This window comes from Meles meles, chromosome 6 (genome assembly GCF_922984935.1).
Source record: "Meles meles chromosome 6, mMelMel3.1 paternal haplotype, whole genome shotgun sequence".
Lineage (NCBI taxonomy): Eukaryota > Metazoa > Chordata > Mammalia > Carnivora > Mustelidae > Meles > Meles meles.
In genome coordinates this window covers 40,323,721-40,349,937 of record NC_060071.1, presented here as the reverse complement: position 1 = coordinate 40,349,937, position 26,217 = coordinate 40,323,721, and the positions used below count along the sequence as shown (strand labels likewise).

The window sequence follows — 26,217 nt, the reverse complement described above, 5'->3', positions numbered from 1 at the left end:
GTGCTTTCTGAAATCGTCTCGGTTATACTATAGGGTCTTAAAAAGTTCTTATCAGTGAACCAGATGCCCTGTTTATTGAAAGTGTGTACAATGTACAAAAACCACAAGGAACTGCTTGGCTCTTTTTAAATTCTATTTTTTTTTTAATTTTTTTTTCCCTTTTTATTAATTTTTTCAGCGTAACAGTATTCATTCTTTTTGCACAACACCCAGTGCTCCATGCAAAACGTGCCCTCCCCATCACCCACCACCTGTTCCCCCAACCTCAAATTCTATTTTTTAATAGTAATGTTCATGCTCCTAGCATTTTTTATATCCCCAGCCCCTCCTTTTCCTGCATTTTCTTCCCTTCCAAAACACATCCACACTATTGACCCTATTTATTTCCTCATAATCCTGCTTCTTGCTTTTGCACGTTTAACATTTTCCCTATAAACCGTTCTTAGGGCTCTGTGTTTTGTTATCTCCTGTTCTAATTCCTTTGACCCATTCTTTATATGTGAAATCTTCATTCTCTTACCTTATTTGTTATTAACAGTTATTACCATCATAAGACACTTAATTGTATTGTTAGTGTACTCAGTCTTTGTATCACTATTCCTTTTGAATTTTATTTTTTACCTTTATTATCTCTGATATTTCTTATTGAGAAGTTTTACAGATCAAATACTTTTTTTGTTTGCTTTTCCTTCAAAGTGCTGCCATGGTGGCTTTTATTTTACTTTTAAGTATTTTACTTCTTTAGTTTTATTGAGGTAAAATTGACAAAAATGTAATATATTTAAAGTGTATAATCTGAACTGTTGATATACATATATTTTTGAAAGGAATCCCATAGTCAAGTTGATTAATACATATATCACAAAGGCAGGGAAAACTAAATGGAAAGAAATCAGAGAGGGACACAAACCATGAGAGACTCTGGACTCCAAGAAACAAACTGAGTGTTACAGAAAGGAGGAGAGTAGGGGGATGGGGTAATTGGGTGATGGGTATTATAGAGAGCATGTGTTATGATGAGCACTGGGTGTTATATGCAACTAACGAATTGTTGAATACTACATCAAGAACTGATGATGTACTATATGCTGGCTAACTGAACATAATAAAAAATAAATGTTTGATGGAATTAAAAAATACATATATCACTTCACATAGTTACCCTTACATTTTTACAGCTAAAAATTTATACCCTGTTACAGCTTCTGCCCATTTCCCCCGCCCCTGAGCCCCTGACCTCAACCATTCTGCTCTGTTTCCATGAGTTCAAGTTAAAAAAAATTTCTGTGTATAAATGATATCATGCTATATTTCATATATATTAAGCATATGCTATATATAGTATATACATAACATATATGTATGTGTGTGTATATAATGAACATAATGTTCAGGAGAAGAGGGTGATATACACTGATATACCAGGGACACCAGCCATCCCTCTGCCCTGCCTTCCGGCACTCCTCCCAGTGCCACAGTGATTCGGCATTAAGTGCCAGTTGTATGCTGGGAAGCAGGGTCGAGGAGCTGTGGGTGTTCCTCCTACAGCCTTGACCAGGGCTGTGTACAGAAACCCCACACCTGCGCACACTCTTCCAAGACAGTGCTGGGTGTCCCTTCCACCTCCTGTTTATCCCCACCCCGCCGTGTCCCACTCAGATCCTCCAACCCAGGCTGCCCTGTGACTATTGCTTCCTCAAGGCTCTACCTAGAAGATTCTTCTTCTCTTTTAAGGAAAACCACTTTTGTTGGCTTTGTACCTTCTGAGATGTCTCGTAGAGCATAAACAAATGAGACAAAACCTACTTTCCTCCCTGGGGTGCTTTGGATCCACTACACACTCCTATGGTGATGTCCTGGGCTCTGAGCTCCAGGAGGGTCTCCCTGTAGAGCCCTTAGGGGTCTCAGAACAGAGCCCAGCTTCTGGCTCAAAACTTGGAGAGTGAGTCCCAAACTCCGGGCATTCATGTACCACCTCCACAATTCTTGTAACGGAGGACCTCCTGTTCTCTTCTTCTTTAATATTTTCTTTGCTCAACATATTTTATTTTACTTCAGACTTTAGTCTTATGCTAAACAGTATGTCCTGCCATCAATCTTATGTGCTAGTTATGTTTTTTCCTGTTACACATGAAAATAAATGCATACCTATTTTTTTAAAAAAATGTGTATGTGATGTATGCGTGTGTGTACACACACTTTGCATATCAAATTTTCTTTATTCACCCACCAGTGGACACTTAAGATTGTTTCTATAGGGGTGCTTGGGTGACTTAGTCAGTTAAGCATCTGATTTCAGCTCAGGTCTTGATCTTGGGGTCCTGGGATAGAGCACCATGTTAGGCTCCCTGCTCAGCAGGGAGTCTGCTTCTCCCTCTACCTCTGTCCCCTCCCCCTTCTCAAATAAATAAATAAAATCTTTTAAAAAATGATTATTTCTGTATCTTGGCTATTGTGAATAACACTGCAGTGAACATGGTATGGTAGTGTAGACACCTTTTGGAGATAGTGATTTGTTTACTTTAAATATGTTTGTCTATTATTCTATTATATATCTTCTTTGGAAAAATGACTAGTCCGGTCTTTGGCCCACTTTAAAGTTTTTATTTATTTTCTTGCTACTGAGTTATATGAGTTCTTCTATATTTTGCATATTAACCCCTTGTTGGTTATATGGTTTGCAGATATTTCTCTCATTCAGTACATTACCTTTTCATATTGTTGATGTTTTATTTTGCTGTACAGAAGCTCTGAAGATGTAGTCTTGCCTTATTTTTGCTTTTGTTGTCTTTGCTTTTAGTGTCAAATCTAAAAAGTCATTGCCAAACCAATGTCAAGGAGATTACCATCTATGTTTTCTTCTAGGAGTTTTAGGTTTCAGTTTTTATATTCAACTCTTTAATCCATTTTGTGTTGATTTTTTTGTATGGTCAAGTTGGGGGATCCAGTTTTGTTCTTTTGTATCTGAATAGCGATTTTTTTCTATCCATTTTTTAAAATATATACTTTTTTTTTAAAAGATTTTATTTGTTTGACAGACAGAGATCACAAGTAGGCAGAGAGGCAGGCAGAGAGAGGGGGAAGCAGGCTCCCCACTGAGCAGAGAGCCCGATATGAGGCTTGATCCCAGGACCCTGAGATCATGACTTGAGCCGAAGGCAGGGGCTTTAACCCACTGAGCCACCCAGGTGCCCCTCTATCCATTTTTTTTAATGAATAGACTATCCTTTCATCATTGTACTTAGTACATTGTGCTTTCATCTTAGTACTTTTGTCAAAAATTAATTGATCATACATGTATAGGTTTATTTCTGGGCTTTCTGTTCTGTTCCATTGATTTGAGTATCTGTTTTTTTATGGCAATACCATACTGTTTTGATTATTATAGCTTTGTATAGTTTGAAATCAGAAAGTATGATACCTCCAGCTTTGCTCTTCTTGCTCAAGATCGCTTTAACTAGTCAGAATCTTTTTTCTTCCATATAAATTTTAGGATTTTTTTTTTCTCTTCACATATTCCATTTTATTTATTTTTTCAGCGTAACAGTATTCATTCTTTTTGCACAACACCCAGTGCTCCATGCAAAACGTGCCCTCCCCATTACCCACCACCTGTTCCCCCAACCTCCCACCCCTGACCCTTCAAAACCCTCAGGTTGTTTTTCAGAGTCCATAGTCTCTTATGGTTCGCCTCCCCTCCCCAATGTCCATAGCCCGCTCCCCCTCTCCCAATCCCACCTCCCCCCAGCAACCCCCAGTTTGTTTTGTGAGATTAAGAGTCATTTATGGTTTGTCTCCCTCCCAATCCCATCTTGTTTCATTTATTCTTCTCCTATCCCCCTACCCCCCCATGTTGCTTCTCCATGTCCTCATATCAGGGAGATCATATGATAGTTGTCTTTCTCCGATTGACTTATTTCACTAAGCATGATACGCTCATAAAGATCAGAGCAGAAATCAATGAAATAGAAACCAAAAAAACAATAGAAAAAATCAATGAAACTAGGAGCTGGTTCTTTGAAAGAATCAATAGGATTGATAAACCCCTGGCCAGACTCATCAAAAAGAAAAGAGAAAGGACCCAAATCAATAAAATCATGAATGAAAGAGGAGAGATCACAACTAACACCAAAGAAATACAGACAATTATAAGAACATACTATGAGCAACTCTACGCCAACAAATTGGACAATCTGGAAGAAATGGATGCATTCCTAGAGACATATAAACTACCACAACTGAACCAGGAAGAAATAGAAAACCTGAACAGGCCCATAACCAGTAAGGAGATTGAAACAGTCATCAAAAATCTCCAAACAAACAAAAGCCCAGGGCCAGATGGCTTCCCAGGGGAATTCTACCAAACATTTAAAGAAGAACTCATTCCTATTCTCCTGAAACTCTTCCAAAAAATAGAAATGGAAGGAAAACTTCCAAACTCATTCTACGAGGCCAGCATCACCTTGATCCCCAAACCAGACAAGGATCCCACCAAAAAAGAGAACTACAGACCAATATCCTTGATGAACACAGACGCAAAAATTCTCGCCAAAATACTAGCCAATAGGATTCAACAGTACATTAAAAGGATTATTCACCACGATCAAGTGGGATTTATTCCAGGGCTGCAGGGTTGGTTCAACATCCGCAAATCAATCAATGTGATAGAACACATTAATAAAAGAAAGAACAAGAACCATATGATACTCTCAATAGATGCTGAAAAAGCATTTGACAAAGTACAGCATCCCTTCCTGATCAAAACTCTTCAAAGTGTAGGGATAGAGGGCACATACCTCAATATTATCAAAGCCATCTATGAAAAACCCACCGCAAATATCATTCTCAATGGAGAAAAACTGAAAGCTTTTCTGCTAAGGTCAGGAACACGGCAGGGATGTCCATTATCACCACTGCTATTCAACATAGTATTAGAAGTCCTAGCCTCAGCAATCAGACAACAAAAAGAAATTAAAGGCATCCAAATTGGTAAAGAAGAAGTCAAACTATCACTCTTCGCAGATGATATGATACTATATGTGGAAAACCCAAAAGACTCCACTCCAAAACTGCTAGAACTTGTACAGGAATTCAGTAAAGTGTCAGGATATAAAATCAATGCACAGAAATCAGTTGCATTTCTGTACACCAACAACAAGACTGAAGAAAGAGAAATTAAGGAGTCAATCCCATTCACAATTGTACCCAAAACTATAAGATACCTAGGAATAAACCTAACCAAAGAGACTAAGAATCTATACACAGAAAATTATAAAGTACTCATGAAAGAAATTGAGGAAGACACAAAAAAATGGAAAAATGTTCCATGCTCCTGGATTGGAAGAATAAATATTGTGAAAATGTCTATGCTACCTAAAGCAATCTACACATTTAATGCAATCCCTATCAAAATACCATCCATTTTTTTCAAAGAAATGGAACAAATAATCCTCAAATTTATATGGAACCAGAAAAGACCTCGAATAGCCAAAGGAATATTGAAGAACAAAGCCAAAGTTGGTGGCATCACAATTCCAGACTTCAAGCTCTATTACAAAGCTGTCATCATCAAGACAGCATGGTACTGGCACAAAAACAGACACATAGATCAGTGTAACAGAATAGAGAGCCCAGAAATCGACCCTCAACTCTATGGCCAACTCATCTTCGACAAAGCAGGAAAGAATGTCCAATGGAAAAAAGACAGCCTCTTCAATAAATGGTGGTGGGAAAATTGGACAGCCACATGCAGAAAAATGAAATTGGACCACTTCCTTACACCACACACGAAAATTTTAGGATTTTTTTCCTATTTCTGTGAAAAAAAAATTGAAATTTTGATAGGGGTTGCATTGATTCTCCAGATCACTTTGGGTAGTGCGGATATTTTAACAATATTAATTCTTCCAATCCATGAACATGTAATATCTTTCCATTTATTTGTGTCTTTTTCATTTCTTTCAGCAATGTTTTGTAGTTTTCAGTGTACAGATCTTTCATTCCTTTGGTTAAATTTGTTCCTAAGTATTTTACTCTTTTTGATGCTATTGTAAATTGGATTTTCTCCTTAATTTCTCTTTCTGATAATTTGTTGTTAGAGTAGAAATGCAACTGATTTTTTTTTGCAACTGATTTTTTTATATTGATTTTACATCCTGAGACTTTACAGTGTTATTTTCATAATTTAAAAAATGAATAGAAAATGAATGGATGATAAAATTACTCATAGTTTTTTTGTATATTCTGTGTTCTCCCAATAATAAACACATATTTTTTCATAATAAAGAAACTTTTTTTAAAAGAGGGCAATACTTACCTTCTTATGGTTATTTTTCCTAACTTTTTAAAAAAAAAGATTTATCTCTTTACTTTCAAGAGAGAGAGCGTGCACGAGCGAGCGCTCGTGCATATGTGTGTGCACATGTAAACAGGGAGGGGCAAGAGGAGAAGGAGAGAGAAACTTAAGCAGACTCTGATCTCATGACCCTGAGATCACAACCTGAGCTGAAACCAAGAGTCAGATATTTAACTGACTGCGACCCCAGGCACCCCATTTTTCTTACTTTAATTTCTTTTTGCTCTAACAGGAATGTACTGATTTTCTGTGTGAATCTCACAAATTTCTAAGCATATGGGAAATTAACTTTAGCTATTAATGTGGTAGCATCAGAAAAGGCAGTAACCTCTGACAATGCCTTTCTTATATATACATTTTGTCAAAAATGCTGACCTACCTCCTTTTTGTGTAAGTATATTCCAGATTCACAGCATTTGTGTAGAAGTAGACTTTCAGCAATCCTATGTATGTCCAATTTTTTTTCTTTATTTCAAACTTTTTCATCTTCTATAGAGATGTGGTTAAAATTCATTCATTCATTCATTCATTCATTCATTCATTCTACCCATTAGGGTATCTGTTAGCTTTGGAAAGAACAGAGTGTAGAAGAAGAAATACTTCTAAACTTTTGTTTAGAGAAAAATTGAAAGAACCAAAGTTGTTGAATGGTTCTTATCTTCTCAACAGCAAAGACTTTTGAGATGGAAGTAGCAGAATGCAATTAGGCATCTCTAAAAAGGAAATTGTTTGCAAACGTCAGTTATCAGAGATGAATAAAATTATTACTGAGCAGCAAGGATAAGATGAAGGTTAGGGCACAAAAGTATATTAACTCATTTTCATTGGCCCAAATCTGGTTTGAGAAACTGTCTCTTCTTCATTTCTGTCAGTTTTGGTCTTTGAGTTTTTTTTTTTTTTAAGTTTTTATTTATTCTTTTTTATTTTATAAAGTACTCTCCACACCCAATATGGGGCTCAGACTTACAACCTGGAGATCAAGAGTCACATGCTCTACTGACAGCCAGAGAGGCACCCTTGTTCCTTGAATTTGAAGGCTACTCAAACAGGAACTTCGTAACACGTTAAATGTGTTGATACAGTCTCTGTGTATAGTAAACTTTGGTACATGCTTAAGAAGAATTTCTCCATCAGTAAGCTGAAGCTGAATCTTTAAAAGATACCAAACAAATCATGAAAGGGTTATGAAGTCATATAGTGTAAAAACAGAATTTTCTACCACCTAATAACTTCTGTTGAAGGAGAGAGAGAGAGCTAATTAGTGTAATAAGAGTTTGCTTTTATCCTTGGCTACATGTATAGTTTACAACTTACAAATTCTTACGCTTTTTATAGTAAGTTCAGATATCAATGTAATGAAGTAAACTGAAAGGGAGAATAACCTATGTCCAAATTTGTTGGAAGGCTGAACAAGTTCCTTTCAGTAATTCATGAGTTTTATTTTTGGTTTGTGAATTAATTAGCCATTGGCTCTCCTTATAGGTCTTACTGATTTCTTTGGGCCCCTTCACCTATTTTGAAAATCTGCCAAAAGGAAAACAGAAGTGTTTGAGTTAGTTGGCTCAAGCTATCATAACAAAAAACAACAGACTGCATGGCTTTAAACGACAGAAATTTATTTCCTTATAGTTCTGGTGGCTCAGAAGGCCAAGCTCTAGGTGTGGGTCAGTTTGGTTTCTGATGAAGACTCTCTTCCACACTTACAGATGACTGTCTACACACTCTATTCTCACACAGTGGAGAGAGAGAGAGAGAGGGAGAGAGAGAGAGAAAGAAAGCTCTCTGGTGTCTGTTCTTATAAGGACATTAATTATGTTTTATTAGGATCCCACCCTTATGGTATTATTTAACTTTAAGTACCTCCTTGTAGGTCTTATCTCCAAATACTGTCACATTTGAGGGTTAGAATTTCAACATATGGATTTGGAGACCATGGTTTTAGGTCACAGAAGAGAACTACATTTTAGCTTGGGCTGTAACAGATGTCTATCTTTCTAAACACCAGATTCCCATTTCCATAGACCATAATTAAATAATTTCAGAAGTTTATAACTTTCAAGAAAAAACTTACAACTATATTTATTAAACTTTAGACTGAATTTTAATTTTCTTTCTTAAGGGAATTCATTATTAGAATGATATATAGCTACATGTGGGAGATAATACTTTAAGATCTTTTACCTGGGACACCTGGGTGGCTCAGGCATCTGACTCTTGATTTTGGCTCAGGTCCTTATCTCACAGTTGTGGGTTAGCCTGGACTTGGACTCTGCACTCAGTGGGGAGTTTGCTGAAGATTCTCTCTCCCTCTGCCCCTCCTTCCTCTAGAATAAATAAACCTTTAAAATAAAGAGATATTCTTACCTGGCATTTTTGCATATTGTCTACTTTTCCCATTAGAATTCTTACCAGTTATTTTAAATTCCATGTCTGATTATTCTTATATTTGTGTTACATCTGAGTCTGGTTCTGTTGATTATTGTCTCTTTATGTTTGTGTTTTTCTTGCCTTTTGGCATGTCTTGCAATTTTTGATTGAAAGCTAGACATGTATCAGGTAGTAGAAACTGAGGTTATTAGACTGTTACGTGTCGATTTAATTTAATAGGGCTGCTATGTTTAATGTTAGCTGTGGCTGTAGGTATCAGAGGCTTTAAAGGTCTCTAGTGTCTGATATATTTTTTTAAACTCCCCCTTTGACTCTGGGCTTCTCCATTTATTCCTCTTCTGAAAGAGTCTTTTTGCCTGTCAAAGCTGAAACTAGAATATATATATATACAAGGATTCCCTTTTCTCCGTATCTTCATCAACACCTGTTATTTCTTTTCTTTTTGATACTAACCATTCTAACAGATGTACAGTAATGTTTCACTGTGGTTTTTATTTGCATTTCCCTGGTAATTAGGGATGTTGAGCATCTTTTCATGTACCTGTTGGCCACCTGTATGTCTTCTTTGGTAAAATGTCTATTTGGATACTCTGTTCATTTTTTAATTGTATGGTTTGTATTTTTGGTGTTGAGTTGCATGAATTCTTTATATATTTTAGATATTAGCCCCTTATCAGATATTTTAATTTGCAAATGTTTTCTTTCATTCTGTAGCTTACCTTTTCATTTCATCGATGGTTTCCATTGCTATGCAGAAGCCTCTTAGAATGATGTAATCTCACTTTTTATTTTTGCTTTTCTTGCCTTTGTTTTTGGTGTCAAATCCAGAAAATCATCACAAAGACCATTTATCAAGAAATTTACTGCCTATGTTTTCTTCTAGGAGTTTTATGGTTTTAGATCCTACATTCAGGTTTTTAATCCATTTTGAGTTAAATTTTGTGTATGTTGTAAGAGAGTAGTCCGATTTTATTCTTTTGCATGAGGATATATTATCCTCCCAGTATCATTTATTGAAGAGACTGTCCTTTCCCCATTATATATTTTTGGTTCCTTTGTCATAAATTAATTGACATATATGCATCATTTTACTTCTGGGCTCTCTATTTCTGATTCATTGATCTGTGTGTCAGTTTTTATGCTGATACCATACTTTTAAGTTTTAGTTACTATAGCTTTATAATATAGTTTGAATTTGGGGCTTGATACCTCCAGCTTTGTTCTTTCTCAAGACTGTTTTGGTTATTCACATTCTTTTGTGGTTCCATGCATATTTATGATTTTTTTTAATTTCTGTGAAAAATGCCATTGGAATTTCATAGAGGTTTCATTGAATCAATTTCATAGATTATAGTGTGGTATGGACACTTTAACAATATTAATTATTTGTGCCTTCTCCAGTTTCTTTCATTAATGTCTTGTGGTTTGCAGTGTACACGTCTTTTACCTCCTTGGTTAAATTTAATTTTAGGTATTTTATTCTTTTGATATAATTGTAAATGGGATTGCTTTCTTACTTTCTCTTTCTGATAGCTCATTATTAGTGTACAGAAATGCAACAGATTTTTGTACATTGATTTTTTTATTCTGCAACTTTACTGAATTTGTTTATTCTAACAGTTTTTTTTGGTGGAGTCTGTAGGGTTTTCTATATATAATATCCTGTCTGCTGCAAATAGTGACAGTTTTACTTCTTCCTTTCCAATTTGGATGCCTTTTATTTCTTGCTCTGACTAGGGACCTCTAATGCTCTGTTGAACGTCAGTGGTGAAAATGTGCTTCCTTGTCTCATTCCTGATCTTAGGGGAAAAGCTTTCAGCTTTTTGCCATTGAGTATGATGTTAGCTGTGAGTTTATCATATATGTTGTTTCTTATGCTGAGGGTATGTTACCTCTGTACCCACTTTGAGAGTTTTTATCATAAGTTGATGTTGATTTGTATTGTCTTTTTAAACTTATTTTTAAATTGTGGTATTATATATATATATATATATATATATATATATATATATATATACACGCACATACATACATAAAACCCATTATTTAAATTATTAATTGTACAGTTCAATGATTTTAAATACATTAATGTTGGGCTACTGTTATCACCATCCATCACCAGAACTTTGTTCATCTTACAAAACTAAAACACTGTGCCCATTAAATAATAATAACTTCTTATCCCCCCTTCCCTCAGACTGCCATTTTCCTTTCTGTTTCTATGAATTTGACTACTTTAGATACTTCATGAAATTGAAATTGTACCATATATGTCCTTTCATGACTGGCTTATTTCATTTAACAGAATGTCTTCAAGTTTATTACATCATAGCATATGTCAGAATTTTCTTCCATATGAAGGCTGAATAGTGGTCTATTAACATGTACATGCCACGTTTTATTTATCTATTTGTATTGTGTTTTTATACTTTTGCACATATTCCCTCTTGCAGATCTTTATTCCTTCTTATGGATCTGAGTTAGTATCTGGTGCCATTTCCTTTCAGCCTGAAGAACTTTCTTTAATATATCTTATAGGGCCGATCTGCTAACAACAGCTTTATTTAACTTAGAATATGTTTATTTCATCTTCATTTATGAAGAGTGGTTTTGCTGGACATAGAATTTATAGTTTATATGTTTTTTTTCCGGTCAGTGCTTTGAACATGGCCTTTGGCTGTCTTCTGTCCTCCATCATTTTTAATGAGGAATTAATTTTATTTGTATTGTCATTTCCTATACATGATGAATCCTCTTTCTCTTGCTGCTTTCAAGATTTTCCTCTTTGTTTGGCTTTTATATTAACTTAGCAGTTTTACTAAGTTGTATCTAGGTGTATCTCTTTGTGTTTTTACTTTGGGTTTCTTGAACTTCTTGGAGCTATAGGTTAATGTTTTCATCAAATTTGAGAAAATTTTCACCAATTATTTTCTGAAACATTGTCGGTTGAAAACTATACATTTATTTTATTTATTTTTTGAAAACTATACATTTTAGCTAATAGATTATAATAATTCTGGGTTCTGTTTTATTCATATTTGTTTGTTAGCTTATTTATTGAAGGCTGTTTATTTTTTAGAAGGTTGCCTGTACTTTAATTGTGAAGTCAGTCTAGTCTCCTTTATGGTAGGAGCCAGTTTTCAACCCTTCCTTGGCTTCATTTTTTTTTTTTAAGATTTTATTTTTAAGTAATCTCTACACCCAAAGTGGGGCTCAAACTCACAACCCTGAGATCAAGAGTCACACTTCTACTGACTGAGCCAGCCAGGTACCCGCCATGGTTTCATTTTATGCCAAGCTTCCTCAAGTCTCCCCAACAAATACATAGCTTTCTGTTTAGCCAGAGTTGTATGGTAAGCTTATCATAGACCTTCTATGGTTTTCTTATTTACATGATCTTTCTGTTAATTTTCTGACTAGTCAGACATTCACATTAACCAGGACTTCAACTTCAGACTCCAACTTCAAATTTTCCCTGTTCATTCCCAACAAAGTCTATCACTTTTATCCACCAAAAGCATGGGTTTTCATCTCCCCCAACCCTGAAATGAGTGCACCTTTTTTGCCAATAAAGCTATTAGGTTCTTTTTGCTAGTTTCATGTTGACAGAACTGCCATTCTCATTATTTAGGCTGACATTGGGTTGTTGGGAGCAACCACAGCAGAAGGATACAACATCCCACTGTTCTTACCTGTAACTTTAGCATTTATTCTAGAACAAGCACTTCTCAATTTGCAGGCTGACTTTACTTAGTTTCCAGTGTTCTGAAATGGTTCTTTTTGATGGATTGGTCCAGCTTTTTACTTGATTTTTGTTTATGGGAATTGCCAATCCCTTCATGCCTCTATAAAACTTGTACATTTTTTTTTTGCAGGTGTATCTTACATTCACTTACAAGCTTCCTAAGAAGTTCTCTTGGTATTTTGCCTAGATCTACATTGACTTTATAAGTTAATTTTCAGAATATCAATATATTTACATTATTGAGATTTCCCTCCTGGAACATGACATTTATCTCCATTTATTTGGACTTATCCCTCAACAAAATTATTGTTATTATTATTATTTTTTTAGAGAGACAGAGAGCATGCACTCAAGTGGTGGGAGGGGCAAAGGGAGAGGGAGAGAGGGAATCTAAAGCAGACTCCATGCCCCATGCCACTCAGTCTCATGACCCTGATCATGACCTGAACCAAAATCAAGAACTGGATGCTTAACCGACTGAACTGTCCAGGAGTCCCCTCAGCAAAATTATTTAACATACATCTAGGACTTACTCATATTTTGTTAAGCTTATTCTTAGCATTTTGAAAGTTTTTTTTTAATCAATTACTAATGAAATGATTTTTTTCATTGTATTTTTCTGTTGATTGCCAGTTTGTAGAAAGGTTAGTTTTTATGAGTTCATATAAAGTTGATCTTGTATATGATTGCCTTGCTGAACTTACTTTTCTAATAGTTCTGTTTGTCAGTTTGTTATTTCAGTTCTTTTAGGTAATCTACCATATTATTTGCAAATAATGACAATTTTATTTACTCACAATCTGTATTCATATTTTTATATTTATTTTTAAATAGATATATTCATATGTATAATTTTTAAATATACATAAAATTTACATTTATTTTAAAAGTTCTGTTATATAGGTTATGATCTCTAGGAAAGTGATAAGATATTAAACATAGTGGCTTTAGTGACTTTGTTAGAAATATTTCTAGTGCTTCACCATGAAGTGTGACATTGTAGGAGTACTTTTATTAAGCTAAAATTTTTCTTTTATTCCTAGTTTCAACTGATGTTTTGGCATGTACTAAGATCATAATATTTTTCTCTTTTGACTCCCTAATATTGTAAATAAGAAATGTGCTATTTGATCAAGATGTATTATAATTTTAATATTTCCCTCAGTTCAATTTGCTAATATTTTATTTATGATTTGTACATGTAATTCATAATAGAGTTTGTCTTATAAAGAACATTGACTTAATGAAGCAGACATTCATTCCAAATTAAAAGAAGATTTCCCCTTGCAGGAATTTGGTTTAGGACCTGTTATTATCCTCCTATTATTTACATTTACTGTCTATATTAAAATAATAATCCACACTCAATGGCATCCTTCTTGTTTTTAGTAGCACAGAGTTCTTAAAATCCAGTTTCTTCATATGTGATGATTATTTTTCTAGCTTTCTGAGTTTTTCTGTTACTATACAGTCCTCCTTTAAAAAGTGCTATGTTTCTTATATTGTATTTTTTTTTAAGATTTTATTTATTTATTTATTTATTTGACAGAGAGAGAGATCACAAGTAGACAGAGAGACAGGCAGAGAGAGAGAGAGGGAAACAGGCTCCATGCTGAGCAGAGAGCCCAATGCGGGACTCAATCCCAGGACCCTGAGATCATGACCTGAGCCGAAGGCAGCGGCTTAACCCACTGAGCCACACAGGCACCCTTATATTGTATTTTTTTAATAAAAGAATTTCAAGGATTAATATTTATCTTTCTCTTTGACATAGTCTTTTTCTTTTATTATAATGAATTTTGTGGCATTCTTCATTTTTTCTCTTCATTCTAGTCTCTCCGCCTTTTTTGGTCCCTCCTCTTCCTTTTAAGTCCCTGAAGGGTTAGACCTTTTTTTGTTTCTTATTTGGCTTATTATAAATTGTGTGTGTGTGTGTGTGTGTGTGTGTGTGTGTGTGTGTAGTTTTCTTAATTACATCTTTAATATCATAATTTTCCTGTTACTTTTTGGTATAAGGACAGTCTCATTTTTGGTAATTAAGACTTAGTGTTACACATTTTTAAAAGCTTTTCAAAATTCACTCCCTTTGTAGGGATTATGAGGGCCTGAGGGTGTTCTGACTCTACATACTTTTCCCTTCTTCCATCTGTTGGGGCAGAGAGGAAGCAGGAAAAAAGGCAAACATATCATTAAACTGGGTGAAGTTGTCATCTTCTCCTTTTAGGTCGTCGCTGCCTCTGGCTAACACTGACAGGTCATCATGCCCTGTTGTCAGGCAATTAAAGCCTGGCTCATTGCCACAGATTCTTCTAGCCCAACCTATTGGCAGCTCACTGGCAACTCTCTGAACTTAGAATATGTAAGTTCTTTTGTGCTTAGTTTTGGCCTTATGTGCAATTCTGGGACTATAGGAAACTCCTGTTCAGTAATCTGTGAGGCTTATTTTAATGTCAGTGTTCCACAGTCCAATTGGAAAATAAAAAACAGTCTTCCAGAACAGGGTATTAAGTCATGCAGATATTACAGAACACCTCTTTTTTTTTTTTTAAAGGTTTTATTTATTTATTTGACAGAGATCACCAGTAGGCAGAGAGGCAGGCAGAGAGAGAGAGGGAAACAGACTCCCTGCTGAGAGGGAAGCAGGCTCCAGTGTGGGGCTCGATCCCAGGACCATGGGACCATGGGACCATGGGAACATGACCCAGGCTGAAGGCAGAGGCTTTAACCCACTGAGCCACTCAGGCACCCCTACAGAACACTTCTTTAGTGCAGTTTCATACCTATGTTTATTCTGTATCCTGAAGTAATTCAGCATCTAGGAACTTTCATCCCAAATGTATTATTCTAGAGCTGTGCCAAATGTACAATTTAAATGTAAATTAATTTAAATTTACATCAATGAAACTCAAAAAAAATTTAGCTTTTCAGTCACATCAGCCACATTTTAAGTTCTTAATTAGCCATATGTGGTGAGTGGCTGCTGTGTTGAATAACACAAAACATTGCCATCACTGAGAAAAGTTCTGTTAGACACTGCTTCTCCAGAGGACAGAGGTGAGAATATTTTTGTTACCACAGGAAAGTCAGATACGTAGAGTCAATCATATACACCAACCAGCTGCTCTTTCACAGGGTTTTTTCCTTGCCCATATGAAGAAAGTTTGTGAAAGGGAGAAAAAGTTAGCACACTCCTGTACAATGTACTGCTTCCAAATTCATCTGATAATTAGCTTTTCTTGTGGAAGCTTCAAATAACTGCTATTGCAAATGCAGTTGGCAGCAGCATTCAAAGTTCAAACCCACTAGAGATACACTTCCTAGTTTATCCTTCCCATTTCCTTTCTTACTATTTCCTCATTCCTTAAGGTGAAGATAGGCGCAACTTCAGTCCCAAGACAAGAGAACACTGGCATAAGTAGAAAGGCAAATGTGGGGGCGCCTGGGTGGCTCAGTCGGTTAAGCCTCTGCCTTTGGCTCAGGTCATGATCTCAGGGTCCTGGAATCGAGCCCTGCATCGGGCTCTCTGTTCAGCGGGGAGCATTCCTCCCCCTCTCTCTGTGCTTGCCTCTGCCTACTTGTGATCTCTGTCTGTCAAATAAGTAAATAAAATCTAAAAAAAAAAGGAAAGGCAAATGTGTGTGCATGTAAATTTTGGGAGAACTGACTTATTTTTAGAAAATATTTTTTTAACCAAGCCTTTAGATATCATTTAATTGAATGCCTGTTTCCACTTTACATGTGTGTAAACTGAGGCTAGAGGAAATGATTGCTCAAGATTGTATTAACAATTAATAGTAAATGTGGAACTAAAACCTGTATTCCATGACATGCTAAATCATTTACCATTCCCATTTTAAGTTTTCATTCACTACTACTACTGCTACAGATACAATGCTAAGAGTTTAGAGGTAAGACTAATTATTATAATAAATTTCTTATTTTTAAAATGTTGCTTTTTGCATGTTTTAACGGTTTATAATTGTAATTTTTATAGATTGAAGAAGAGGAGAGGAAAAAAATAGAAGATATGAAAGAAAATGAACGACTAAAAGCAACTAAAGAGTTGGAAGCCTGGAAAGAATGTCAAAGAAAAGCTGAAGAACAAAAAAGAATTCAGAGAGAAGAGAAACTCTGTGAACAAGGAAAGCAAGTTGGAGAAGAGAGAAACAAATTAAAACATAAAAGCCTTACTAGAATTGCAGCATCTAGAAATCTTGCCACAAAAGGTACAATGATTTCTTTATATTTTCTGGGAAAGTGAGTCCATTACTTTTTTTCCATGATCTATTTATAATATTAGGTCATTTTTTTTGCATATTGAGAATAAGTACTACAGTATAGAGGCTAAGGTGAAAGATTTATTTCTTCTTTTAGGGAGTAGTGACATTTTCAAGAGAGAGTGAGCAATGATTCAGATCCCAGGGTCCTGAGATCGAGCCCCACATCGGGCTCCTTGCTCATAGGAGCTTACTTCTCCTTCTGCCTGCCGCTCCCCCTGCTTGTGCTCTCATTCTCTCTCTCTCTCTCTGACAAATAAATAAAATATTTTTTAAAAAAAAGACATTTTCCTCATAGGAGGAACATGAATACTATTACGCAAATTTAGTTGTAAGCAAATAGTGGCTCGTCTGGCCTTTGATCCTGATGTGTTCAGAAATAGGTAAAAGCACATATTTCTTTATTGAAAGCTAAGAGTTTGATTTTATCTGAATTTAGAATAGTAAACTTTATTTTGGGAATATTTAGCATCTCTAGTAATAGAATATTTTGTTGTAAAATCACTTATGTAATAATAATAGTTAACAATTATTGGGTGATTTCCCCATGCCAGGCAATTATATTGGTTGTATCATGCAGTTGTCACAACAACACTTTGGGATAAGTGCTGCTGTTCTTCTTTTAGTGGAAATAGGTGTTCAGAAAAGATAAAAACTACCCAATAAGTAAACCTGTGGGATTTGAACCCACATCTCTCTGCATCTGAAACCTATGCTCTAGGCTTTACTACTGTACTCTAGGTCTTTACTACTGTAAGCTCTCAAGATTTAGTGTGTTGGAAAGTCAGTAAATGAATCTGTGAGTTAGGAACCTGATTATCCCCATTTTCCAGGTGAGGAAAGGCACAGAGAGTCTTACTATCCCAAAGTAACACTGCTAATAAATGGCAGAGTCAGAATTTGGATGTGGGTGATCAGGCTTTAGAGTAGGGGACCACCATGTGTTATACTGCTACACAGGTAAGATAGGCAGATTAACCATGTTCATTATCTAATTCATAACATATTTTAGCTGACTATATTAGGGAGATGTTTTCACTCAGAAAAGTGTTAGGGGAAAAAGTACACAAAGTGTATAATCCTGGTTTGGAAAAATATTACTTTTAAATGTTTGTTATTGAGCATCCCAAAGCCTTACAGTAACTTTCAAGAATGAATCGGTTTGTGCTTAACCAAAGTATTACTAATGATGAAGTAGCAAAACTTCAGAAGTTTTAATTACCAGTCCCCTAATACAAGGCACACCCCACTAATTTTGTCTCTTAATGTGAAGCTAGGCGTCTAGGCTATGACACAATTACTTTGCAGGGCAGAGGAATTAAATGTGGTGTGGGCTTCATACTCTTCTGGACCTAGAACTTAAATATTGAGTGGTGTCATTTTGATGAAAACTGCTTAATATTTTATATTAAGGTGATTTTACAAGCAAAAAATTTTGATAAGATGTTATGTGATTTTAAAAATCAGCTTAAATGTTTGGAGTTTGGATTATTATGCTCTTATTTTTTGGCACATCAACAAGTAAGACTCATAATGTATAATAAGAGTATATGTAATGTATTAGATAAGCCACTTTTATATACACTATTATAATAATATAATAGATAAGCCACTTTTTATATACAGAATGCAAATGGTGTGACAGGTGCTGCAGATTTCCTACTCAATATATATTCTCCCTTTCTTTTTTACTAACAGAATCATGGTTTCAGGGAAGGGACAGAAGAAATGTGTTCAGCCAAAAACCTTGCCTTTTAGAAATTTAAGTACCAACTGAATATTTGAAGAAATTAAAGAATAATTACATTTTTTCCCTTGAGAATGTGATAATGTAATTGTAGTTAGATTTAGAAAGCCCTTATCCCATAGAGATGCCTACTGAGATATTTATGAATGAAAGTATTTGATGTTTGAGATTCTCTTCAAAATAATATGGTATGTGAAAGTAGATAGAAATAAAGATGAAGTGATATGGGCCAGGAGTTGATAATTGAAGGCAGGTTATGAATGCATGGCAGTTAATTATTCTGTTATGTCTACTTTTATATATGTTTGAAGTTTTTTATTATAAAAAATAGGGAACAGGGGGCACCTGCGTGGCTCAGTGGGTTGAGCCGCTGCCTTCGGCTCAGGTCATGATCTCGGGGTCCTGGGATTGAGTCCCGCATCGGGCTCTCTGCTCAGCAGGGAGCCTGCTTCCCTCTCTCTCTCTCTCTGCCTGCCTCTCTATCTACTTGTGATCTCTCTCTGTCAAATAAATAAATTAAAAAAAAATAGGGAACACATTGAAAAAGCACTTTATCTTGGAACACTGAAAAAATAAAATAAAATAAAAAAAAGAAAAAGCACACATTGAAATTTTTACAAAGTCATTTTAAATTAGTAAAATAAAACAAAACCAAGCAAAACTCACTTCCCCAAACTCTTGTATAACTAGATGTAGCCAAGTGACAAATTTTGAGGAAATGCAAGAAGAAATCTGCTAAAGATTTATAGAAAAGTATTACTCCTTACTGCTTAATTCTCCTTTCCTTTTCCTACCTAAGATGAAGGTCAGTGCAAAAAAGTTCATTAGCTATTTTAAAACCGCAACAAGGCAAGACATACCCTAAGAATGGTAGAATAGGAGAAGAAAGAGCTTGGGACATTAATGACATTGGAAAGATGGTACCTCTGCATTGAATCACCTTTTTTCAAGCTTGTTAAGTGAGAAAAACCCATCCTTGGTTAAACAACTATAGTCATGTTTTCACACAGCCTAGAGAATTTTTGACTGATAGAAATGGATAATGGAATTCAAGGTTGGTTTAGCATTTGAAAATCATTCCATGTAATTAACTGTACTAACAGAGTAAAGGAAAAATCATATGACCATTTCTCTATTGCAGAAAGCATTTGATAAAACCCAACACCCATTTATGAAAATAATTTCTCAACAAATTAGGAATAGAAAGGTACTTTCTTACTCTGGTGAGTAAGAGTGTACAAAAAATGTATAGTAAGCTTTATATTTATTGATGAATACTTTGCCTTGCCCTGTAGTTCCAGGAGTAGGCAAGTATGTCCACTTTCACTGTTTCAATTCAACATTATGCTGGAAGTCCTAACCATTACATTAAGACAAGAAGAAATGAGAGGCATAAAGATTAGACAGGAAGAAGTAAAACTGTATTTATAGATGACATGATTGTGTATTTCCTGATAGGGATTTCCTAAGAAATCTGAAGGATAACTGCTAGAACTAATAACTGAATTTAGCAAAGTCTCATGATAAAAGGCTATAGAAGTCACTTAAAATTTTACCAGCAGCAAACAACTGGAAAATTTAATTTTAATTAATTTGTAGTAACACTAAAAGAGAAAATACTTAGGAATAAATTTAACAAAAGAAATGAAAGACCATATCACTGAAAACTATCAAAAAATTGCTGAGAGATGTTTTAAAGTCCTAAATAAATGTAGTGATACAACATGTTCCTGAGTTGGAAAACTCAATATTGTTAGGATGTCCATTCTTAAATTGATCTGTTGATTCAGTGTAAATCCATTAGAAATTCTGGTAAGCTTTTTGTAGAAATTGACAAGTTGATCCTAAAATTTATGAGAGTGTGAATGACCGAGGATAGTCAAAAGAACTTTTAAAAATAAGAGCAGAGATGTAGGGCTCACCCTGCCTCATTTGAAGACTTAGCATCAAGTTATAGTAATCAAGACAAGATGGAATTGGTGAAAGGACAAGGGTAAGTTCAAAACAACAGAGTACAGGGACCAGGAATGAATCTATACAAGTATGGTTCAGTGATATTAATGAAAGATAACAAGGTAATTCAATGGGGAAAGGAACAGGTCTGGATATATTTATGGAAACAAATGAAAGTAGACACTTGCCTCACTACACAGTGAGATAGTTATGTACATATGTACATGATACATATGTAAGAAGACAATCCAGTAAATAATTGAATGGAAGATTTGAATGGTCTTGTCACAGTGGAAGACATGAACAACCAAAAGGCACATAAGATGATGTTCAACGTTATTCGTTAGTAGGGAAATGCAGATTAAAACCACAGTGAGATACAGTCCATAGTACATATGCATTAAAATGACCAAAACTGGATACCTGGGTGGCTCAGCCAGTTAAGCGTCTGCCTTCAGCTCAGGTCATGATCTGAGGGTCCTGGATTCAAGTCCCACATCAGGCTCCTTGCTCATCTGGGTTTCTCCCTCTTCTCTGCTGCTCACCCTACTTGTGCTCTTTCTCTCTCACAAATAGATAAGTAAAATCTTAAAAAAAATAAAATGACTAAAACAGAAAACTAAAGATCATCAGCACAATTGTTGTTGAGGATATGCTGCAAGTGTACACTGATGGTAGAAATGTAAAATGGTACAACGACTTTGGAAGAGTTTTTGGCTCTTCCCTTAAAAGTTAAGTATGCACTTATCATATAACTCAGTCTTTCTTGTCTTCAGTATTTATACCTGAGAGATGTATTCAACTGAAGACTTGTATTCAAATATTCTCGTTCATAATAGTGAATAACTGGAAATGATGCTCATCACTAGATGAGTAAATAAACAAATTCTCATAGATTCATAAAATGAAATATTACTCTGTAATAAAAGAGACTGCAACAGTCCATAATATGAAGTTCTAGAAAATACCACCCATTTTATAATGACCAAGAGTACATCAATTGTTATCTGGGGCCAGAAGTAAAGGGAAGGGACTATAGGGGACTCTTAGAAGTGATAGAAATTTTCCATTTTCATTATGATTATAATTTCATGGGTACATACATCTATCAGAACTCATTGAATTAATGTACTTTAAAATGAGTACAGTTTATTTTTTTTTAAAGATTTATTTTAGAGAAAGAGTACAAGCTCATGCATGTATGGGAGTGCTGGGGGAGGGGCAGGGAGGGAGAGGAAGAAAATCTCAGGTAGATTCCCTGCTGAGTATGGAGCCCAACATGGGGCTTTATCTCATGACCCTGAGATCATGACCTGAGTGGAAACTAAGAGTTGGACATCTTACTAACTGAGGCACCCAGGTGCCCCATTTTATTTCATGTACATTTTATTGTACATGAATTATTTCTTTGTAAAACTGAATAAAGTTTATTGGGAATACTTTTAGGCAGAACGGCATCAAAATGCATATAATGTCTTCAGGTTCTTATTATTCCACAGTTAATGCTTAAGGCCAGCCATAGTGAAGCCTATTTTGAAGGTCCTGGCCCTTGTACTATTGTGTATATTTATAGGAGACTGGGAAAGAGGAATCATTGAGCATCTAATTAATTAAGTATGGGGTCTTCTGTATCTTGTTAGAAATTCAGTTACTGGTACCAGCCTATTCTGTTAAAGTACTTTTGACTTGCTTGCTAAGCTACTAAAAGCATGGTAGATGGAGAGATGAAATTTTAGGCCATGTGGATTTGTCCTTTTTCAGCTTGGAAGAACTAGGTACTCCTAAAGGTAGGGGCAAATGTAAGTCTGGAAAAAAAGAAAAAGGATTGATTGGAAGTGAGTTTCACTACCAGATTTCCAGATCATGACAGAAGATTGAGGGTTTACTTTCTGCACATTTGAAGACTACAGATTCTGCTCTGAAAATTGATAGAGTGAAAGTTAGTATTGTGTAAATCTAAATACCGGTCCAAGGGATCCCTTCCAGCCCTCCTCTCCCCTTAGCTCTTGCATATATGCATTCACAAGCCCAGGGCACCTGGGGTGCAGATTAGAGAATTCTTCCATAGGGAAGCTAATGAGAGTAGGATGAAAAAATCCTGACATTTGTAATGGCCCAGATGGTTTTCCCTGCTGAAGCTTATCAGTCAACAGATTTCAGATTCATGTACATAGAACTTCAGTCAGAATTTTTATACTTTTATAGGAGGAGATAGGCAAGATATAGAAAAATGCAACTTGGAACAACCAAGTAATAGAAGGAACAGAAGAAAACTTAATTATATCATGTCTTCAGAGAGATGAAGACATATTTTAATCGTTAAACAAGAACAAGAGGCTATAGTAAGGAATATTAAGAGAATAAAACAGTTTAGAAATTTAAAATGCAATAAAAATTACAAACATAATCAAATGGTTGGAATATAGTTTCTAAGTTTCTCAGAAAGTAGAAAAAAAGGACAAAAATTTTAAAATAGAAAAGATAAAATAATCAGATTATCCATCCTGGATGTTCAACATTCAATAGGGGTATAAGAGAGTGGGAGAGACAGAAGAGAGGAAATAATATTTTTAATGTTGCAAAACTTCTGAAAACTTAAATGAATTTCCACGTTGAAAGAGTCTATCATGTCCAGCATGGCAGATTTTATAGTATTCATCCCAAAACACATGAAATTTCAGACACTTTATGTTTTTCTTTCTCTGTTTTAGAGAGAACAAGAGCACATGAGCCAGGGGGCGGGGCAGAGGGCAGAGAGGGAGAATCTTAAGTAGGCTCCACACCCCCTCGGAGCCTTATGTGAGGCTTGATCTCATAATGCTGAGATCATGACCTGAGCCAAAAATCAAGAGTTGGATGCTTAACTGACTGAGCCACACAGGCATCCCTCAGCACACTTTTGGCAGAGATTGAGAAAGCTCCCAGAGAAGAGAAATAGATCATGCACAAAGGAGTGGGAATATTAGCATCTGTCCTCTTAACCTCAGCACTGGAATCCTGAAACATGGGTCAGTGCCTTCAAAATTCTGAGTGAAAATAATTTTCAGTGTGAAATTCTATACCCAGCTTAATAATCAAGTGTGAGGCAGAATAAGAACTTTTCAGATATGCAAAGTCTTAACAATATTTACGGCTCAGTATGCTGGGAATTCTACCTTTTTTCTTTTTTTGTTCTTCAAAATAATTCAGTTCGCTATGAAATATCTGGTGTTCAAAGGTTTAGTTAAACTACCCCTAAAATGCCCAGGCATGGAGTATTTTATAGAGGTACATTAGTTTCTTTAGGTTTTTTCTGTTCTTTGTCCAACTTGTTTTCATTAATTTTGGAATGCTTTAATACATGCATGTTAAGTTAAATTTTTTTTTGTCTTAAAGAGTATGTTAATACATTCACAAGTCTTGGAATCTTGTGTTTTTGTTGTTGTTTAGTTGCGAATAGTTTGTAACTCATCATCTTTTTTTCCCTTGGCCCTTGAATTTGTAGGGAGTTTTTTGGTTTGTTTTTTTGTGGGTTTTTTTGTTTTGTTTTGTTTTTTGTTTCATTTTGTTTTGTTTTTAGTTTTGAAATATATAAAATAGGAATGACTATAGTTCTCATATTTAAAATTTCCTGTATCATTATGTTACAGGTGTGTTTCTAGATTGTAGTTTATGGTGTGTATTTGTATTTATTCTGAGGCTTTCCTTTAATAAGTTATGGGCCACTTAGATTTATTATTATAAATAAAATGTATCCTAATGTCTTAGGATATTCTTCTATTATCTTACTGTGTAGTTTATATTTACTAGACTTTCTTTTTGGTTCTTTCTTCTATTTTTCTGCCTTGTATTTAAAAAATGTTCTTGATTGCTTCCTTTCTACTAATTTGAAAGGTATGTATTCTATTTTTGTTCTTTGAATAATTAATATTAAAATTTTTATATCTGTTTTGGTACATAGATATAATTCTTATTATTTGAACATACATATTAAACAAAGATTAAGGTTAATCTCTACCACTCCTGTAAATATTACAAGGAAGTTTAGTGTGTAAGGTCCAGTGATACCCATCTTCTATTAAATTGTCTAAACATTTTAGTCCACTTTTTTGGAGGGAAGGGAGATCAGTTGACTTCACTTTATTTTTAAATTCCAAATTTAGTCATCACTGTTAGTATGGCTTTTTTCCCACTATACAGTCATTACTATTTAGATTGATGCATATTTATGGATTTTTAATTTGTCTTTATTTCTTTGTGTTTCACATCTGTGGGTTAAATGGCCTTCCCTTTACAAATAAATCCTGTAGTAGTTCTTTAATGAAGATTTGTAGGGTGTTAAATTTATCTTGTGCTTGTTGTTGAAGGATGTTTGGCTGATTGTAGAATTCCACACTGATAGTTATTTTTCATCAGTAATTTGAAGGTATTTTTTATTGCCTTTTGCCCTCTAATGTTGCTGAGAAGTCTTCTCTTGATCTAACTATTGAACCTTTATAAGGTAATCCATCCTTTGTCTCTGGTTGCTTTAAAATTCTTCACTTCGATGTACTTTGATTTTATTAGTCTCTGTGCAGTTTTTAATTTATTTTCTTCATAAAGTCAGAACATGGAATATACTTTTAGTCAAAGAACTTATGTGTTCAGTAAAGTTCTGGGGACTTTTTAAGCTATTGTCTTCCTCTGTTCTCTGTATTTCTTGACCACATTCTATATATTATCCTCAGATCTCTTCTAGTTTGCAAATTTTCTTCAACTATGCTTAATGTACTGATAAACTTATACTAAAGGTTTTAAATTTCAGTGGCAATATTTTTCATTTTGGAAGTTCCATCTGGTTTTTGTTGTTGTTGTTAATTCTTTTGTCATTAGTTTCTTCATTTTTCATTATGGATTTGTCTTGTCTCTGCTCTTTAAATAAACATGTTTATCTCTTTCAGATTGTTCTGTTTTTTTCAGATTCTTAAGAAACCATACCTCCTGTTTGCTGTGTCTGCTTACTGTCCTTCATACTGCATTGTTTTCTCATGTAATTTGTAGTTTTTGATTGTGTGTCCCTCTTCAGCAAGGTTTTGTGGGTTTTTTTTTAATGGGTACATATGAAAAAATCTCAGGTGTTATGGTGTATGGAAGTAAGAATTGCTCGCAAGGAATACCTAGAGCTTTGATTTCTCACAAGAGATATTTTTTTCTCCTCCTGTCCAAAGCCCCAGGAAGAATAGGCTTCACTTTTCTGGACCAGTGGACAGTGATTTTATAAATGTCATTTTCACTAAGAGAGCAGCCCTTCTAGGCTTCTAGGTTCATTTCCAGCTTCCTACCTCTGTAACTGTATCAGCATTAAATTTCCAGCCTTTAGCCTTTATATGTGTATTTTATTTTTTTTATTTTTTTTTAAAGGTTTTATTTATTTATTTGACAGAGAGAGAGAGAGAGAGGGAGAGAGATCACAAGTAGAGAGGCAGGCAGAGAGAGAGGGGGATGCAGGCTCCCTGCTGAGTAGAGAACCCAATGCGGGGCTCGATCCCAGGACCCTGAGATCATGACCTGAGCCGAAGGCAGTGGCTTAACCCACTGAGCCACCCAGGTGCCCCTATATGTGTATTTTAGATACAGATCTAAATATCTTTCCAAACAGCTTTCTTTCAGCTTTTAGATTACAACAGCTGTAAATCACTGATTTAAGACTTTCTTTGCTTACTTTTTAAACTGAAATGTATATTTGAAAGTTTATTTATTTTCTATATTTTTATCAAGCATTTTATGTTTATTG

The 26,217-nt window shown here is 35.0% G+C and overlaps 1 protein-coding gene across 1 annotated transcript in view; it reads left to right on the top strand.

Annotated features, from left to right (window-relative positions):
* The window catches only part of DNAAF4 (dynein axonemal assembly factor 4), a 55,902-nt gene that overhangs the window by 9,427 nt on the left and 20,258 nt on the right, over positions 1–26,217 (top strand). The window contains exon 4 of the mRNA XM_046007211.1: positions 16,483–16,714. Coding sequence (XP_045863167.1) covers positions 16,483–16,714 — 232 coding nt within the window. The remainder of the gene's footprint in view (positions 1–16,482; positions 16,715–26,217) is intronic.